At 41.9% G+C, this 20,849-nt stretch overlaps 1 protein-coding gene across 2 annotated transcripts in view; it reads right to left on the bottom strand.

Annotated features, from left to right (window-relative positions):
- LOC130116519 (transcription elongation regulator 1-like) overlaps positions 1 to 19,671 on the bottom strand; it is a 41,375-nt gene extending 21,704 nt beyond the window's left edge. The window contains exons 1-10 of one of the 2 annotated variants that reach the window (XM_056284437.1): positions 19,625 to 19,671; positions 18,765 to 18,984; positions 17,663 to 17,815; positions 15,565 to 15,856; positions 15,217 to 15,459; positions 13,918 to 13,977; positions 12,353 to 12,553; positions 4,668 to 4,771; positions 720 to 808; positions 422 to 582 (exon numbers count right to left, since the gene is read on the bottom strand). In XM_056284437.1, coding sequence (XP_056140412.1) covers positions 422 to 582; positions 720 to 808; positions 4,668 to 4,771; positions 12,353 to 12,553; positions 13,918 to 13,977; positions 15,217 to 15,459; positions 15,565 to 15,856; positions 17,663 to 17,815; positions 18,765 to 18,984; positions 19,625 to 19,671 — 1,570 coding nt within the window. The remainder of the gene's footprint in view (positions 1 to 421; positions 583 to 719; positions 809 to 4,667; positions 4,772 to 12,352; positions 12,554 to 13,917; positions 13,978 to 15,216; positions 15,460 to 15,564; positions 15,857 to 17,662; positions 17,816 to 18,764; positions 18,985 to 19,624) is intronic. The other variant, XM_056284438.1, reaches the window with a different exon arrangement.
- Positions 19,672 to 20,849: the final 1,178 nt, after the last annotated feature.

Here is a 20,849-nt window from a genome sequence, read left to right as displayed (position 1 = left end):
TGTGTCTCTGCAGATCAGAGACTTTGAGTGAGGCAGGGTAACTGTATCCTCTGTTGGTCAAACACTAATTCAGGATGGTTAAAAAGTTAGGGTTAAAGGTTGGGATGGGTGTTGACAAGCTCATGCTGCAGTGCCATGTTTGTCTGCAGCTACCCAAAAGTCTCCGGTCTGCAGAGACACCCTACTCTACGATTTTGCGTTTCTGCCATTTAACAAATCGTAGGAAAGTAAAAATGCAAATTAACCAATTGAATCGGGGGGGGGGGGGAATCAGCCAGCTCTAGACAGAGCAGTCTAATACATTTAGACTTGTGTGGATGTGTACTTCAAACATGTGTTATAACACACAACTCCTGATTGTCTTTCTGGGTGCTCTGAAGCCCTTTCACTATGTATTCTGTGTGTGTGCACGTCTTCCTACCCGTCTTCTTGCCATCTTCCAGGCTTCTCTTGTGTGGTGGCTCCTGGATGTTCTTGTCCACATCAGCTCGACCAACCAGCTCCTCAGGCCGGTCCCACATGGAAAGCCGTGTGGTGGGGTTGTAGAAGAACACACGATCATCACCCGTCCACACCACACACCTGACATACATAATCACAAACAATACACACATTAAGTATAAAGTTTGACATATACCAACACAGGCAAGATTAGATTCTTGGTTTTAAAGTGGTGTGGTATGGTGAAGTGCTGTAGTGTAGCACAATAAGTTGCATACCAGGGAGTTCCAGGGATAGGGTTGGTAGCGACAGGTTTGGCTTTCTGAGCAGCTTTTTCTTCTTCTGTCATCTCCTCCTCTTTGGGCTCCTACACAGACAGGATGAGCGAGAATGGCTCTGTTAATTCTTTGTGACCTGCTATTTTTCTTGTGGTCTCATTTATTGGCAGTAGGCAAATGAGCTCTGACACATCAGATATGTCTTCATATCGTCATCGTTAACTGATGTCACAGCCAGCTGTTTCCGGCTTCTGTCTTCATGAGAGTTGGCTTCATGAGATCGATAACTGCTGTTTATTCTCTTACTATCTCTTCGCTATATTCTGCTGTAACCTCATTTGATGTACTGATTTAGCAATTTTCTGTGCTTAGTTAATTTATCGCTAGATTCTCTAGTTTTCTTTCTCAAATGACTCGTGTTTAGCAGGCGGCCTCTCCTTCCTAGTTTGTTACTAGCTTCGAGGTTTGCCTGACTTAGCAGCTAGCGCTATTGCATTTGCCGTCAAAGCAGCCTCGATAAACCGATGGTGTATGGTGACTGTTCCGCAGTTACAGATATGTTGTCTCTACTAGAGACATGTCCGTGAGTTAGAGCAGCTTTTTTCGGCTAGGATTACGTTAGATGCGATGGGCACTCCAGATAGCCTTAGCCCTGGGCCTGACAGCAGACCTGCTATTGTAAGCATTAGCTCAGCCTCATCGCCAGATGTGGCAGAGTTTGTCTCTGTTTACCGGCATTAGAAGGATTGCGAGAGAAAGCCACCGGTTGTGTAGCCTGGTCTGCAGTCACCTCTCCCGACTGCAAACAGGTTTTTGCCCCTCACCAGCCCTGTTGGTAGTCGTACCAGCCAGCGTGCCTCTCCCACTCCTGTCAACAGAGTAAAGCAACGCACCCTACTGATAGGAAACTCAATCACCCAGAATATCAGATTAGCTTCACCAGCCTTGGTTCACAGTTTACCTGAGAGGATAATCTTAGGGTGCTGGCATCACAGAGGGAGAATCAGGGAACCCAGGCACATAGCACCACTACTTTCAGCAACATTGTCATTCATGTCACCACCAATAATGACAGGATGACGCAATCAAGAGACCAGCCTATTCAGGACACTTGGAGTTTGCCAGAAACGTGTCGGCATCGATTAATTGTCTCTGGTCCCTTACCTGTGAGGGGTAATGATGAGATGTACAGTAGGCTCACCTCAATGAACTGCTGGCTGAAATGTTACTGTAATGAGCAGGGATTTGGCTATATTGACAACTGGTCTTCTTTCTGGGGCCACCTTTACCTTCTGAAAGCAGACAGCATTCACCCTACTGGGGACGGTGCCACTCTTTTGTCTAGCAATATACTAGATAGCCGTCTACATGTAGTTTGACACTAGGGACTTCTCATTCAGCAGGTTGCAGGTGATTAGACAGCCAGCTCGGTTTAAATCTAGTGCGGATGTGGAGCCAACTAGTTTAATTAATCGGCTTTGTGTTGATGCAGTTGCCCAGGGGGCAACTGCATCAACTGTATCAACAACTTTTGAACCATATAGAAGAAAACTATCAATATGAACCTTTTCAATTGGCTTTCGGGGCCTGTCACTCCACTGACACTGCTCTGATCAGAGTCGTGAACGATTTCCTACTAGCTATGGACTCTGATTTCACTTCTGTGCTTCCACTACTGGACCTCAGTGCAGGCTTTGACACCACTGATCACTGTATACTACTACTACTTTCGGCTGTTCCCGTTAGGGGTCGCCACAGCGGATCATCCGTTTCCTTTTCTTCTTGTCCTCTGCATCTTCCTGTCACACCAGCCACCTGCATATCCTCTCTCAACACATCCATAAACCTCCTCTTTGGCCTTCTTCTTTTCCCTCTTCCTTGGCAGCTCCATATTCAGCATCCTTCTCCCAATATACCCAGCATCTCTCCTCCACAAATGTCCAAGCCATGTCAATCTTGCCTCTCTTGCTTTGTCTCCAAACTGTCCAACCTGAGCTGTCCCTCTAATATAGTACGTGTTCCTAATCCTGTACTGATCACTGTACACTATTAGACAGAATAAATTGTAATTTTGGTGTCTCTGGCTTAACTTTCTCTTGGCTTAAGTCCTACTTATCTGGAATGACACATTGTGTCTGCTATAATATTACATCAAAATTTTCTGACATTAAATATGGCGTACCTCAGAGCTCAGTTCTTGGCTCTCTACTTTTCTCTCTTTATATTTCACCTCTTGGCCAAATTATATGCAGTCATGGAATAAACATCCATTGCTATACTGATGATACTTGGCTGTATGTGCCTATAAGAGCTGACGATCACACTCAAATAACTAATTTACAGGCCTGCTTGGCTGCTGTGAAAAATGTAACTTTCTGTTTTTAAATTTGGATAAAATTGAGGTGCTGGTTGTTGGTCCTGAGAGACACAGACACCAATTTCATCAAGTAACAATTAACAATGACAACACTGTGATTACAGAAAGTTTGGCAGCCAAAAATCTTGATGTTATGTTTGAGCCCAGTCTTTCCTTTGAAAAGCACAATAAAGATATCATCAAAACTGCCTTTTTTCACTTACGTAACATACGTAGCTCAAATTTGGTCTTTCCTGTCCATGGCTGATGCAGAGACTCTAATACATGCATTTGTTTCATCCAGACTAGATTGCTGTAATGTTCCATTTTCAGATCTGCCAATGCTAGCACTAAAAGTCTTCAGATGGTTCAGAATGCTGCAGCTAGAATTCTAATCAAAACCAGAAAATTTGACCATATTAGACCAATTAAATGTCTCCCTTCATTGGCTTCCTATCCAAGTTAGATCAGACTTCAAGGCGCTTCTGCTGACTTATAAAATCCTACAAGGTCTTGCCCCATCATACCCGTCTGATCTCCTTAAACCGTACATTCCATCTCAAGCTCTTCACTCTCAAAATACAGGGCTCCTCTGTGTACCCATAGTTAGGAAGTCAACTGGTGGCAGGGCCTTTTCCTATTGGGCCCCATTCTTGTGGAATAACCTGCCTGCTACCATCAGACAATCAGAGTCTGTTGAGTCCTTTAAATCCAAACTTAAAACTCATCCTTTTTCCTTAGCCTACAATTACTTGCCTTTACATTGAGTGCTTCACAACCTGTACTGCATGGCAGGTCAGTTTCTGTCTCAATGAATTTAACAAGCACTGTTCTGCTGACGAGATTATAGCGTATAGATTATTGACTATTGCAAACTGTTCTCTTCTCTCACACGTCTTTTCTCTCTGAATGATGTTTTCCTTCTCTTCTTCTGTGTGTGTGCATGTTGTGATGTGAGTCTCCCATGTGTGCACGTGCAGTCTGTCCTCCCAGGTCTCCATGGTGATCACCACCTGAACACTGCTTGGCATCCCCCTCATCACATTTTCTTTTTATACATTTTATAAATCCATATAACTTTGTTATCCTGTTTCAATGTTATATCCTTCTCTCACTCAGACGTGTGACTAATGTGTTTTTTTTTTTTGTCTACATGGTGATGGTGGTCACGTGGCTCGGGTCCTAGGCTGTTTATTGAGGTGTCTGGACACTGTTTGGCATCCTCCTCATCTTATTCTTCATATATTTTATAATTCCCTTATAATTCTGTTATCCTCTTTCAATACTGTAAATTGAGTGAACACGACAACATCCATTGCACTTTGAGTGGCTGTTGCAGTTAGAAAAGCACTATATAAAATGCAACTTGATTGACTGACTGCACGTCTGTCCATCTTGGAAGAGAGATCCCTCCTCTGCTGGCTCTCCCTGAGGTTTCTCCCTATTAGAGGTTTTTTTAAAGGGAGTTGTCCCTTATCCGATGCGAGGGTTTAAGGACAGGATGTTGTGTTGCTGTAAAGCCCCCTGGGGCAAATTTGTAATTTTGGCTGTACAAATAAAATTGATTTGACTAGTAATGGATCCTCACCCACCTCCTTCTCACTGGTGTTGTCCACCTTGCTCTCTTCATCTTCCATCTCCATGGCTTCAGCTTCTTCCTGGGCCAGACGCTCCTTTGCCTTCTCAGCCTCTTTCTCTGGGAGCAGAGGGGCACACAAAAGCACTTCAGTGATGCAATGCAGCGAGGTCTTGAAGTGTTCAAACTGAACATGACACTAAATACTAGGCTATTAGAATCTAACTCATGCTTAAAAAAAGTATACAATCGCAAAATTGTAAGAAGATGGGGATAAATAAAAAGGAAAAAAAACCCCAATCAAGAGCATACCTACTGGTGCTTCCATAGTTTTTACATACACATGGATATACAGTGGTTTCAGGAGGTATCCCCCCCTTTGATTATTTCCCATTTTGCTGTGTTGGAAAGTCAAAATGTCACAATAAAATTAAATATTTTGAGGACCTACAAACTAGAAAATAAAAACCTGAAAATTACCTAATTAATAAGTATTCACCTCCTTTGTTATAACTTGAATTGGGACAGGTGTAGTCAATTTTCTTGAGAAATCACAATATATCAACAATGTCCACCTATGCTGACTTCAAATCCACCTGTGTTCAATGGCATGATTGCATAAATATCACCCACGCCGTGTTCTCACACGTGAAACAAATCAGATCAGTCTTGTGTCATACAGACCAAGGAAACTGTCTGCCAAGCTTTGAGATGAAGTTGTTAAAGCAAAAAGCTTATAAAAAGATTAAAAAAAGCTTTGAACCTCTTTGAGCACCGTAAAGACAATTTTAACAAAATGGGAAAAAAATAAATAAATAATGGCACAATACCAATATTGGGCCTAGGGCTGGGTGACATTTCAAATATTTAAGATATATTTGAGATTATGTGTCGGAGATAGGAATGTAGGCAAAACTGTCAACACATTGATTTTAATATGCTTTTTGTGCATCCAACCGAGTTTCTTGAGGGCCGAGCTAGTTACTGTAGTCATACAACCCCTTCTTGTCACATATGGGAGAGGCTGTTCACCTGGCATTAATATGCGTCTCGGGTAATCCAATCACAAGTGGCCAGCTCTAAATACGTCAGTTCACACCTGGCATTAGAATGCATCTCCACATACGTCTCAAGTGACCACTTGTGATCGGATCTCACTTCCCAGCTCTGTATGCAAATAAACACATACATTACTGTGGTAGGGGGATGTGGTTTAGCCTCGCCTGTAAACGGTGAAAGGGAGCATGGCTCGCAGACATGAAAGGAGGCCAATTAGTGAATTAGCCTCAGGTGTGTCAAACTAACAACCTGTCCCTTATATACCACAGTGAAGCTGGGTCCTGGGTGAAACACAGGGCTGAAGGGAGACAGATAAAAGGGGAGTCACACGTGCTGAAAGGAGACAGCAAGGAAACGGCTCCGACATCAGAGCAAACTGGCCCGTGCAAGTGAACAAATGAAAGACAATTAAATAACTCCTGTGTTAATTGCGTAAAACTGTGTCCACCGTCATCTCGAAACCTCCACGTTGCACAGACGTGTCAAACCCACGTAAACATGTACAGAAACGTGAGAGAGGATTCGAAGCAACAGGTATGTAACAAAATGAGACATCCTTGCTCACTCCTCATTTTAATGCTCCGTCAATTAGTATGACGTATTTCACATCTGTAAGTTATTACTGTCAATTATTCTACCAAATCATGTTGTCACACAAATTTTAAATAAATAAAATAAATCATCCTATATCCCAACTACATTTCGTTTCTTTTTTTTCCATTCCACACTGTTGTGAAGCACAACAGGTTTTACAAAGTGCTGTGTAAATAAAAATTATTATGATAAAGACCTGTCTGAAAGCCTTCAGACCCCTAACCTGATATTTTGCATTTTGGAAATAGTCAATTGTGGGTAAATAGTTTCATATTATTACAATGGCATGGATACAGAAAATGCATTTCGTGCCCGCTAGAGACAAATAATCTGATGAGGAAAATTAACCGAGTGAATTAGGAGCATCAGGCTGCGATTGTTTGCCTTTTATTTTGTGCTAAAAATACACAGAAAAAGTTGGAACTCATTCTTAAATCTCATTACGTGTGAAAATGTAATTATCTGAACAGCAGAGTTTGTGATTCTCAACCCGAACCTTGTCAGGCTCAACTCGATCACATCAATTCAGGTTTAGATTATTTAATTATTCCTGCGGATCTGAGAGGGTTAGGCTCTGTACTGTGGTAGATAATGAACCCAAACTTGAATGTGCAAGCATACGGGGGCTCTTCCACAGTTGTGGGTCTGATGTGTGTTAGAAATTATAGATGAGGTAAAAAGATAAAATAAAAAAAAATAAATAAACCCAGAGGAGGCTTTGGTGACTGCCAAGTCAACTGATGTCTTCTGCCTATGCAGCCTACACAGAGGATGTCAGTTGACTAGGTGGTCCTTCAATGTGGCCTAGGACACGTGCGTTTACACTTCAAATGTGATGTAGACAAATGCATCCCAGGCCACCTACGAATGTAGCCTGAGCGATTGGATCTCAAGATGCATTGAAGATGTATTGCCTGCATTCACACCTGTACTCACAGCTGTATTCACAGATGTCCACTTGTGATCGGCTCACCCAAGACACGTGCTAATGCCAGGTGTAAACAGCCTCTGACACTGTGGCGTTAAAGCAGTCTCAGCAGAACTTTAATTTAAGAAACTATTGAATTCATGACGTTCGGAAAAAAATAAGCACATTTTGATGTTAACGAAAAATTTTCAGTGAATTTTATATATTTGAATATACTGAGTATAAATTCCCCATTTGAAATTCAGATCTTGAAAACAGATTAAAAAAATTCAGGTAGCAGAAAACCCAGCACGCTATATTCAAGTGGCTTGATTTCAGGGTGATATAGCTCCCTCATGGCCAATCACAACACAGCTTGCAGGTCAGAAGATAGAGCTTTCAGATAGGATCAGAACAGCACTTTCTGTCCCACGTATAGGGAAATCTCAGAGTCAACCATGGCTGAGGACAAAGCCATCAGCCCTCTCCCACGTGATAGGAGAAACAAAGCTTTCTGAAGCACTGAACCATTTTGAAGCAATAGGCTCCAGCATCCCCGCGACCTGAGAGCAGGATAAGCGGTTGGAATAATGGATGGACGCGCCAAAAAAAGGTTCATTGTTTCGAGGTGTTTGAAATGTCCTGATGGGGACATCCAGTGGCCAACACTTAGTATTGCAATAGTATGGAAGATTTGAGTTGAGACCTCATGAAAATGCACACTTAGGGACGTTACTGAAGTAATTAAAAAGGCAAAAGGATTGCAGGGATATACTTGTACAAGTGGGAAAGGTTGTTGTGTGTAACAGAGCACAACATATACTTTTGGGAACTGCCGAGACGTGTATGTGCTGGTGTAATCTAAAGTGGTAGTTTAAAGCCTGACACGTTCAAAGGCAGCTGGACTCATCCCCAACATGTATCTAAAGTAACTAAGCATAGTTTGTGGTGGTCACATGATTTTTGGCATGTTGAAGAGAGGAACTGCTATATTTTGCCATGATACTTGTGCTTGGACAAGTCAACACCGTATTGAGTAGTCTGCTTTGAGTGTAATCTCACTACCTCTTCCAAGCGTAAGCTGCTTGTTCTTCCTTTTAATGGTAGTAGCAAGCTGTTGCAAACATAAATTAGAGACTCATTTTGACTGGTATTGACAAACTTGTCAATAACAAGAATGGTTTAAATATGGGCAAACCATTCCAGTTTTTGCACATCTGGGATCCCTTTCTAGACTTTATTGGAGTTGACGGAGCCCAGGCCCTCCGAAGTGGTCTCTATGGTCTAGCATGGCCTGAGATCTCGCATTACACCTCCATATAGGTCCTATTGTGATATGCCAGTATCCCATCATCATACCTGATTACCCAGGCTATATATTTAACGGTATTAACTTTCTGTCTTGATGTCTTATTGGTTTTGTGTTTATGTGTATGTATGTATATTTGTATGTATTTATATGCGTGTGCATTAATAAATTGTTAAAATGTGTGGGGGGGGGGGAGAATGGTTTGAATGAAGTCATATTAGCCTATCAAATTAAATGTCTAATTTGAGTTTGAATCAGCTAGCTGCTACGATGAGAAGGAAGAACAAGCAGTTTACATGCAAGAGTTTCAATGGGTTTCTCCTCCATCATGGTCATTTTCCTCCATCTGGGATACTAAAAGATTGATTCTCATATCTAAACGCTCTTCCCTCTGACCTATCAGCTGCGTTGGGCCAGGAGGGAGTTTGAATATAGCTTGGTTTGTTTTTCCAGAATTTCAAAACCAGAATTTAATCAAGTCATTTTATTTGAAAAGGCACTGAATTTCTGCAACCTGAATTTTTAAGTCTAAATTTTCAAAATCTGAATTTCAAGGACATGAATTCAGACCCAATATAATCAAATACCTAAGATTCACTGTAAACAATTCAATAGCTTCAATTCAAGTTCTGGTGCTGGGATAGGCTCCAGCATCCCCGCGACCCTGACAGCAGGATAGGCGGTTTGGATGATGGATGGATGGATGGATGACTGATTTAACCCCATAAACAACCACACTATATAAAAGACATGTTAACTCCTTACAAACCAACAAGAACTCTCAGGTCCACTGGCAGTGGTCTTTTAACCATCCCTCGTGCTAAGGCTAGAGCAGGGGAAGCTGCATTTTCTATTTACGCCCCAAGTAGATGGAACGCCCTGCCTGAGGACCTGAGAGAGGCCCCCACACTGGACACATTTAAAAGCAGGTTAAAGACTTTACATTTTAAAACAGCCTACAGCTAAGTTCATAGTGTGTGTATAAGTGCTATTTTTTTTTATATATTCTGCTCTGATTGTTGTTACTTTTAATTAATCAGTGCTTATGGCACTTTTATCTATTTTACCAACTCCGTATTAAACTTGTCTGTACTTTTATAAAATTAGCCTGTACTTTTATTTATTTTTTTGTGTGTGGGGGGGGATTTTATTGTTTTATTGTGTGAAGCACTTTGTGTTACATTTGTTTGTATGAAAAGTGCTATGCAAATAAAATCTGATTGATTGACTGATTGATACGTAGCTTTGTTATTCCATCAGAAAAATGTGAAAGTGGAAAGAACAAGGCAAATATGGCCCACTGGCAAACCAAGAAGCACATTTTCAAATTCACACATTGTCTGCAAATGATGTCGCCAGCAGATACAATTTCAGCGGCGTTTCAGACACACACACACACACAGAAGACTGCTCAGTATTAAAGCTGATCATGGAATGCTATCCTGAGAGAGAGAGACAGACAGACAGAGCGGAGAGAGATAGAGAATGGAGAAAATTATGATCGTTTCCCTTGAAGACCATTGACCCCAGCTATAATTTGTCAAGGCGTGAATTCTTTGCTCAGGAAGCACCCCCAAAACTGCACATTCAAGTCCCAGAACTGAAAACTGAAAATTTAGTTTGCAATTTTGTTTATAAATGATTTTAAGCCATTTAGCCAGAATGAATTACAACATGTTTACTTAAAAGTTTGCATATCTGATGCATTTCAAGCAGCAATGCGCAACATTTCCCCAGCAAGGTTTTGTTCATTTATCCATCTGGATCATGGAGTCAGGGTGCATAATACTAACTGTTCATCAAGTTTATCTTATTGTGTTTACCAAGTTTAATTAGCCTATCAATATTAATTACTTAAAGATCATATAGATTTTATTCCACATTTAGCTCCCTGGGGTGTTATTTATTGTTGTTTGTTTGCATGTTACTGTGTTTTGTGTACGACAAGTTGCTCCCAAAAAAAAAAAAAGCTCCTAGCGGGATTAATAAAGTTGTTTGTATTGTTATATCTTGTAACCGGTGTCTTTACTGTAGTTGTAGACACTGTTCAGTCTCTATATACTGCAGATGAATTTTTTTTGGTTGGGTCACCCCCGCTGGTTCAGCGGCAAACACGTACATGTTGGAAACAACTCCAACAGGAAAAAAAAAAAGAGAGATTAAAACGTGATGCCGATGTGATGATGCTTCTGTCAGAGAGATGATCAATAGAACTGTAGAACAATGTGAATGTAGTTTGATGAAATTTAGGCTGCCTGTATTAGCTTTAATCACATTTTTACAAGGGTGCGGGCAAATTTTTGGTCAGCTGATGGCACATGAGCCACAACAGCTGTTACGCTTTGTTTGTAGTCTAAGAAAAATCCCTTTGTTGGCTCCTACATACAACTATGTTGAAACGCTGTTCTACTGTAATACTGACAGATTGTCCAACAGAATCGCCACATCATCATCACATTTCAAATGGATAAAATTGTAAAATCTCAGGGATCAGTTTTGACCAATTAACTGCAAGGAAAATAATCTGAACAACCTAGGTAAAATATACAGCGGTAGCAGTATATACATCATTTACTGTAATAATTATATCACTGCATGCTGTTTTACAGCCTAATTCCATCAAGTCATTAAATATACTCATTTTCAAGTTCAAACTTATGTTTCGATTGCCTCTCGCTGCCAGGAGATGTTGACAAACTACAAACTAATTGATTGCAAGTTCAATAAAGGCTGTTTAGTCTAAATTATGCCTGATTGAAAAAAAAATTCATTCTGTTACGCCACTTCAGAGAGAGGGCCTAAATATCGAGCGATATATCACCAAAAGGTTCTAAAATAATGAGATATTTTTTTAAGCCATATTGCCCAGCCCTAATCAGGCCATTCTACCAAACTGAGTAGATAACTGACTGAAAAACTAATACAAAATTCAGAGTGTCGTTCATTGAATGAAATGGGAAAATCTGTCTAGAGATCAATAACTTCGGAGAGTGGCAAGAAAGAAGCCACCTCTGAGAAAGGCTGACATTAAAATCACACCTGGAGTTTGCTAGAAGCCATGTGACAATATCATGGAAGAAGATTTTGTGATCTGCTGCAGCTTAAGTTGAGCTCTTCGGCCTGAAAGCAAAGCGATATGTTTGGTGCAAACCAAATGCAGCCCAACACCCAGGAACACCATTCCTACCATTAAGCATGGTGGAGACAGCATCATGTTATGAGGTTGCTTTTCAGCAGGCTTGAAAGATGGGGCCAAATACAGGGAAATCCTTGAGAAGAACCTGTTCCAGTCAGCAAGACATTTGCGTTTAGTACAAAGATTTATGTTCCAACAGGACAATGACCAAAAGCACACAACAAAGACTATGAAGGAATGGCTCAATAAAAGAAGTTTCATATTCTGGAATGGCTCAGCCAAAGGCTGGATTTAAACCCCATTGAAAACCCGTGGTATGACCTGAAAATTGCCGTCAGCTAACGCTCTGCATCTAATGTGTCAGAGGTGGAACAAACTTGCATTATGAGATGAGCAAAAATTCCAAAATCTATCTGTGCAAAAACTCATACGGACATGCTTGAGAAGACTCAATGCTGTAATTGTTGGCAAAGGCCTATCTACAGATTTTTGACTCTGGGGGGCTGAAGTGTAAGTCTTTTTCCATGTTGTTAAAAGACAAATATCCTTACATATTTTGTTTGTTTCATAAATGTGGCATAATTTGGAGATGTAACAGGAACATAATGTGAAAAAATGCAAGGGGGGTGACTATTTTGAGGGCACTATATCCTGTCTGCATGCAACGGTGTGTGCGTGCATGCGGCTGGACCTAACCTTTGTCCAGCAGGGCCTGTGGTTTCTCCCAAGTGGACTCCAGTGTTCGGTTATTGTAGTAGTAGGTCTTCCCATCTGCGGTTTTATACTCTGACCACTCAGGGAGCTGCAACGATCCAGCAAGGGAGCCGGGGGCTGCTGTGAGAGCCAGCTGAGGGTGCATCATGGGAACCAGGGGTGGAGCCATCCCAGGAAGCATACCTGTCATTGGTCAGAGAATGGACAGACAAACAGTGATTGGTTGATGATATTTTCTGTGTGAGTTACTGAATACAAGTAAATTATCTCTTGCTTGCCATGGCATCAGCCCCTTTATAAGTCAACTTCAAGATAAACTAAAAAACACACTGACCCAAGAAAAAAAAAAGCCTATATTGGGAAAACCAAACAAATTGTCCAAGACTACTGGGAGAAGTTACTCTTGTTCTTTGCCATTTTTGTAAATTTTCCAAACCAAACAATTTCTTTGCATCAGCATTTGTGGTTAATTTTGTGGAAGGATTAAATGCTGTGTTACGCCATGACGTTAAACACAGATCACACACACACACACACACACACATATAGGGCCACAGTACTGTAAAACACACACAACCATGTCACAACACCAGACAACCACATGTTATGTAGCCCTTATTTTGATATTACTGACTCATTTTATCAGGATTTAACAATGTTTGGGGTTTGGGATGATGTTACCAAACAAAATGAAGACTGTATCTTGGTCAAATCGTTCATAAACCTGTAGTCAACAACCATACATCCCAAATGGAGCATGAAAATGTCCAATTTAATAGCCTGGATAATGTTTAACAAGTGGCCTCTCACTCATTTATCAAACTCAGTAACACTGGTGATTCCTTGGACTTCTCTGAAGATACCAGACACTGAAGCTATCAATGCCAGAGGGTAATAGACAACTAAAATGCATCACAAGAATGCATTTCTAGCCTGAATTCCTCTACTTCGTTAGCAATGAAGTGAATTCATCAGGCAATTAAACTATCAGTATGTTCTACAAAAATGAACACAGCAGAAGATAATGCCTTCTTTCTCCAGCACTTTCCTCCTTCTCAAGTGAGAAAAATTATCAATGAAAGTTTGGACCATTAGCGTTAGAACAGTTAGCATTACACGGAAAACGTGCATCCAGTGATGCCTGATGCTTCAAAATAGATTTGTAAACATGCTGGTGTTGTATTTGTATTGTGTGTTGGCGGTCTGCTTTTCTTTCTATGTACCCAAATAAACAATGCATACTGTGGAAATCTGCCTGAAATTAGCTAAATTTGTTTTTATTTGTAACACTAAGCCTGTAAATGATACTTTATTTACATCCTAACAAAGATGGACAAGCCAAACAAAGATGGACAAGCCAAGTGAAAAAGCCTGCTTTGTCTGTCTAGGTGGGGGAACTTACACCACTGTACACTGTATGGATCATGTTCACAGCATTCACCACCATGCCACTGTTTGAAGGTTCTCATATACACCATATGAAATCATGTAGACACCATTCACTACCATGCCATCTAGCTCTTGGAGGTGAGCGGGAGGGTGTTTACCGTTGGCGCTGGGGCCTGCCTTTACATAGGGCGTGCCTACTATCTGCATCATTGCTACACCTGCAAGAACAACGGACAAGCAAGTATCTGGTTGAAAATAGCAGGCAACTGGACATCAGCTTCTTTGACTTTTATATTTGTGTGTGTGTGTACTTATGAGGGAATCCTGTATGTGTAAATTAGAAACCATGAAAGGAGAAAGAAGTGTGCTTTTGTGTGGACCATACAAAAATATGCTCTTACACTAGGAGCAAGCAGCACAACAGGTTTCTCTAGCTTAAAAAAAAAAGGGAAAAAAAAAGAAAACGGCTCAGTCTCGGTTCATGTTAATCAGCCAGCAGATTGCAGGCATTTGATACAAAGACTGTGTTCTTCACTCAATGGGCGAGACTAATGACTGATTTCAACAATGACATTTATGTTTTATTTTAAGCTCCGCTAAACCAAAGCCAATCCGTCTTCAAGTCTGATCACAAATGTTATACATCAAATCAACAAATCACCTGATGAAGACTTTCAGTTATGGCTGAGCGATTTAGACAAAATCAAATACAAGATATTTTTGGACCAAATACCTTGATACTGATATTGTGGGGATGACTTTTGGTACTTTCACAAAACAGTTACACAATCAAATTGATAAATAATCATCAATAATGCCTATATAATAACTAAGTGGGTGAAGGCAAATGATAGAACAGTTAGAACAGTATGGTAAGTTCAGATAATTACATCACTACTGTAATGCAGCCTTTCAAACCAGGAAAAGACAACACTTATGCCATATCGTATTTCAATATCCAAAATTCCAGACGATATTTAATCTCCTATCAAGATATCGATATATTGCCCAGCCCTACTTTCAGTCTATTTACTGAATTTTATTATATCCAAATACATCGACCCCCTCTCTTTTCTGACTGCAATACTGACCCTATGCAGAGCCCACCTTCAAACATAACACACAGGGTACTTCACGCAGCAAAAAAAATAACTTTTTCACCCAGTTTAACTCCAACTAAGGGAAAGAGAGAACTTGGCAGAGGACAGGAGGAATCAGAGTAGCCATGTATCAGAAGAGGTGTACCAGAAAGTGAAAGACAGGGAATTGATATTTGCAAACACTTAAGTGATGACCCTAGATTACTCCATATCAAGGTGAGAAATTAATTCCAGTTAAATGCTGTCTACTCTACCAGCCATTTTGGCAGCTAACTGGCCATTGTTTGGAGGTCCTTTTCTATTCTGAAGCTGGCAAGAAACACGACAAAGGAGTTGCTTTCCTGTCCTGGCTCTTACCTGGTAAAGGGATGTGCATGCCAGGTAGGGGCACTCTGAAGGGTGGCACCATGACAGGGGGGAAGGCAGGTATGGCTGCACTGGGCTGGGCCACACTGTGAGGCAGAGCGGCAGGGAGCAATGGCATTGTCTGCACCGCTGTGACTGACGACGGCACCGTGGAAACAGTCACCACGGCGACCGGGGACACAGCAACACTTGAGGTCACTGAGGCAACAGGAGTAAGGTCTGCTACAACAGTGGCTGTTGAGAATGGGAGTAAAAGGAGAGAGAGCATTGATCTTGAATATTTATTTCATGCATGTGCATATGCCTGTGCGTGTGTTTGATTTAGACTTGTGGGCCAACCTGCAATGGAGACAGAGGGAGTTGGCGTGGTAGTGGAGTCTGGGCTGGAGGTGAGTGTGCGAGGAGGAGTCGGTGAAGGAGCCTCGCTTGATGTAACAGCCACTGTCGTGCTGGCTGTAGTGTTGACACTGCTTGAACTGACGGTCACGGGTGCCCCTGATGCACTTGCCCCAGTCCCTGCAGGCCCAGGACCAGCTACGAGCAGAGGGTTGAGCTCTGACTGCTGGATGACCTTCACACCCTCTGGTTTACTCCATGAAGACTCCCTTGTCCTGGCATTGTAATAATATGCCTGAGAGGGTCAGAGTAAGAGGAGAACACACTTGTTAGAAGTGAAAAGGGTCTAAATAGCCCTGTAGTATATTAACTTGCATGATTACAAAGTTGACAAGAATGTATATGAGCATGCATGTGTAGCAAATTTCTGGGAAGTGCGTTTAACAATATCTGTGAAAGAGCAAATACCTTACATTCGGACACATTTTATTGATCACAAAGCTTTGTATAAGTTTTCCAGTTCTTTATTTCTAAACTGAATGTGAAGGTTTGCAGTATGTACATTCATTGTGTCTGGCCTGTATGACTTGGGTTGTATGATATTTAGCCATATCTCTTTACAACTGGTGACTGCTCCTCAGATGACATAATGCGAAATGACAACAAATGCATACCGCACAGAGCAAAAGTAATACACCTCTCCACACCTTTATTTACCCAGCTGAAAAACAGCAGAGATGTTCTTTTGCTGCAACGGCTTGCTCCACACTCACAACTAGGGATGCACCGAAAATTCGGCCACCGAAAATGGCCCAAAAGCGCATTTTCGGGTTTTCAGCCGAAAGACCTAAATCACCGAAACAACACGGCCAAAACAGAATTGTGATGACGCAAGCAAAAAGCGCAGCCAGCACACGGTTATCTGGATAAGAGCCGACATGTCTGCGGTGTGGATGTATTTCAATATCTCGGGGAAAGACACACAGATAGCGATTTGCAAAACATGCAATGCTGAAATTTCAAGAGGGGGTGTGTCTGCAAAGAGTTTCTCCACGTTGGGTTTAATTTATCACCTGAAATCCAAACATCCCGATCGCCATTCTGAATATGAGAAGAATGCGGCGCAGAAAAGAAAAGTCAATCCGAGCACGCCCACTCCGTCTGTAGCGGACTTATTTGAAAAGGCAAGAAAGTTTTCCAGTGATGGTGCTAAGGCAAAGGGCATAACACAAAAAATTATGGAGTTTATTGCCTTAGATGATCAGCCGTTCTCTGTCGTAGATGTGGGATTTCGTAGGCTGATTGATCACATTGAGCCCCGTTATGCCATGCCAAGCAGACGGCATTTCTCAGACGTGTGTTTACCTGAGCTGTTTAATGTTGTTGCAACTCATGTCCATGAGCTTATAGCATCAGATATTACAGCTATCAGTTTCATGACCGACATATGCAGACGTCAGCCTCACCAGTATGCTCAGTCTAACCGCACAGTGGATCGATACAGATTTCAAGCTGCAAAAGATTCTGCTCCATTCACAAGAGTTTAGAGGGTCACATACAGCAGCAGCCATTTCTGCTGCATTCGCCAATATGTTCGACACCTGGCATATCGACCGATCTAAAGTGCATGCCATAGTCAGTGGCAATGCACTTTGTTGTAGTAGTCCTACAGAGAAAGATTTAAAAGGCACTTGACTCAAACGCACTTCGTGTTTTTATGAGAGAACATATTTAATTTTACAATCTTTCAGCAGGCCAGTCAGTTATAGGCCTGTACATTATTATTTAATGTATACATGAGTGGGGTCAAGTTAAACATTTTGTTTTGAATTTTAATTTATATTGTGCGTTGTTGTAATGTCAGTGCTAAATAAATATTTTCATACTTTTGTAATTGATTTATTCTTTGAATTGCAATGCCTTGATTTTAGTGAGGTTAGTACACAGTCATAGCCATAAATGCAATGGTTCTAATAACTGACATAATCATTTCTTTTGGTGTTTCGGTTTTCGGCCTTGGTTTCCTCATTTTTGGTTTTCGGCCAAGAATTTTTATTTCGGTGCATCTCTACTCACAACTGACTGTTGTCATGTGCCTCACCTTTCCTTCTGGAGTTTTGTTCTCCACCCAGATCTCCTCGGTAGGGTTGAGCGCAGGATTCCCAGTTCCAGGAACCGGGGGCATCCCAGGAGGAAACAACATCCCTGGAGGTGGGGGCAAGTTTCCAATTGGAGGGGGAAGGAATGGGGGTCTCTGTGGTGATAGGAAAACCATGTTGTTAGGAGCTCTCCAGAGACTGAGAAGTTAGTGAAATTCAAAAAGATTAAGAAACGGAGTTACTCACATCAAACCTTGACTGTGCTCTCAATCTCACACAAAAGAGCAACTGTTACAGTCTGCCATTCATGCTAGCAAGAACTAGTTTCTTCCCAGGATCAATTTCTCTCCAGACTCAGACTCATGAGTGTCTCTGTCCACTACTGGTCAATCGAAATTTAAAAGCACACTCTTGAATTGCATCAGTGCAATTGTCGAATAAGCTTAAAAATTTGAACCTTACAATCTGATGACATAGGGTGTAGGTGTTGCACAATATTTTTGTGATTATAGAATGATCAGTTTGAGTGGTTTCCACAATTGTACAACAAAAACCATCATTAGCAGGATCATCAGTGCAAACACATCAGACATATCCTACTCAAATGTTTCTAATTCTAATCAAGCAAAATATTTCCATTTAACATTTCTCAATTAGCAGATGCCTCTATCAAAACCGACTTAAAAAGAAAGTCACCGATGAGATGTGTGTGTGTGTGTGTGTGTGTGTGTGTGTGTGTGTGTGTGTGAACCTAAAGGCATCTTGGAGCACTGAACAGTAGTTATAGCTTAACCAAGAGTGCATGTTATTTCCTGTAAAATTAATGTAACTGCATACCAGGTAGGTCACCAATAGTGACACAAGTAATAGGGGATTCCAAAGTAACAGGACAATGGCACAAATCTGTATCAAGAGTCTATGAATTAAGGCAGGCCCAACAAAGGCATGTTTAAGAGATGAGTTTTAAATATACTTTCCTCTGACAAAACTCACTGAAGAGAGCTCAGCAAGAGAGTTGAAAGTTATTTCTGTGCAATTCAAGAACTTAGCCATAAACTTTGATGCAGCTGAACACCATGCAGTTGTGTCAAAAATGATAGTCACCTGTAAGTGGGGAGGTCCAATGGGCGGGGGCATGCCTCCCGGTGGTGGGATGGGCGGCATGTTAGGGTCAAAGGGTGGCCGTCCAAAAGGGGTTCTCGGCGGCGGTCCTCGCATCATTCCGAAAGGAGGGGGCGGTGGCCTGAGAAGCGGGGGAGGACCCCGTAATACCGGGGTCTGGGAGGGCGCAGGGCCACGGAACCGCACTGGCTGCTGCGCCATTCTGGTAGACCACACCAGCATCAAGCCACGGTTAACATTGGAATACAGATCACTTTCTGGCGCTCGTACAAAACCCTACCAACATCATTACCTAACTTTAAACAAAACCTGGAGGGCACATCGCATCATTCAGAGGAACTGTGGCCGATACGGTAGCTGACCATAGATCACCATTCCCGCAACAAAACGAGAGTACACAGCAACAGTAGAGTCAGTTTAATCGAAACGAAGCGGAATGTGCTGCAACTTACAAACAAATCGGAATGTAGCTTAGCTTGATAGCTGTCTGATATTATCTGGCTTTTATATAGCAATTTTTTGAACGCTGAATTAAACGACAAAGGCCGTGGCCCCGACACATGGCCGGGTCAGACATGGAGCCGGTCCACCCGGGACGAACCGGGCTAATTAACACTCGTCTAGCTGTGTTTACCGCGTGCCACGGACATGCTGCAGAGACGCTAGGCAACGTATGCTAGCTAATTACCAGCTAGCTAGCGTGGCCACACTCAGACAATATCGACAGCGCTCACATTCTCACGGCAAAGCCGTTTCATCCAGCTTGAGACCGTTCTTTTTCACACGTTCAGTATTTTGTTTCAAGGATACACGGTTAAACAATATATTCGCTCACAACTGACCTGTTGTCGTTGAACCCGATAGTTTCACCGTCTGCCTGGTCCGCCATTACAGGAAAATGTAACGGCTCTTCCTGGAAACGCCTCTAAAGAGGTTTTTCCACCTCACATTCGCCAAAGGTCGTGTCAATCACCGTACGGGCTGGCGCTTTGCGAATTCTGATTGGAAGGCAAAAGTTATCGTATAGGTTTTTGCCAAGCAATCTCTTGTGTCTCTCAAATCGCGGTGCCTTTGTTCGCCCTATCTGTACTCCATCCAGGCTCCATTCAAAATCTAGTCTGCGTTGCTGTTAGCATAGCTTTTCATTGGTTGTCACAGTTTCCGGTGGCATTTTATTGGGGTAGCAGAATGAAGCAACTCAATTTATACCTGTGCATGATTGAAGTTAAATGTTGTGGCGGCGGTATATTCTTTATAAATTACAACTTCCCTCGAGGGACCTATATTTGGTTGGTCTTGACCAGCCCTCCAAACTACACAAACACGTTAAAGCCTATGTGCTTTAACAAAAACACACCGGTAAACAGCTCACGTTTTGTTCATTTCGTCAGGATAAATAAAGATATGTAAATACAAACGTCCATTTATTCAATAACGTTGATCTTGGAATGTGTTACAAATGAATACGTTGAATCATATCAACTCAAACCATTCGAGAACTTCTTAAATACCATACTAGAATAACAGAATCTTTAAATAATCTAAATAACCAAACACAAAATATATAGCACATCAGAACTGAGTTTGAAAGTATCCTATCAACCTTGGTAAAAATTATTGCCCATATAGCATTGTATGTGTTGACTATGTCTCGTAGAACACTGACAATATATACATAACCCTCCTTTTTAGATCCCTCTTCCTCCTCCAGAGGGTGTTGGCTGGTTATCCTGTGAATGTTTGTTGGTGCTGTCTGTCGAACAAAGATTTCTGATTGCTGTTTCCACAGTGGCGGTCAGTGCCCGCACCTCTGAGCTGGAGGAAGACGTAAAGGAGGGGACCCCTGCATACCCCTGCTGGCCAAGGCTACCAAGCCCAGTCGGATATTGGTCCTGCTGCATGAACCCCATATGAAGGGTGGGCAGGGCAACTTGGTGTCTCAGCAGGTGGCTCTCATAGGAACCCATTACATCACACATGGAGTGTCCAGTAACTGGGTAGCAGTGGGGAAAACTAAAGGGAGCACACAGTGAGCCAGTTAATAAAAGGATAGAGGGATGGGGCAAA

The sequence above is a fragment of the Lampris incognitus genome, chromosome 8 (assembly GCF_029633865.1).
Source record: "Lampris incognitus isolate fLamInc1 chromosome 8, fLamInc1.hap2, whole genome shotgun sequence".
NCBI classification, from domain to species: domain Eukaryota; kingdom Metazoa; phylum Chordata; class Actinopteri; order Lampriformes; family Lampridae; genus Lampris; species Lampris incognitus.
This window is presented reverse-complemented; position numbering and strand designations above follow the sequence as displayed.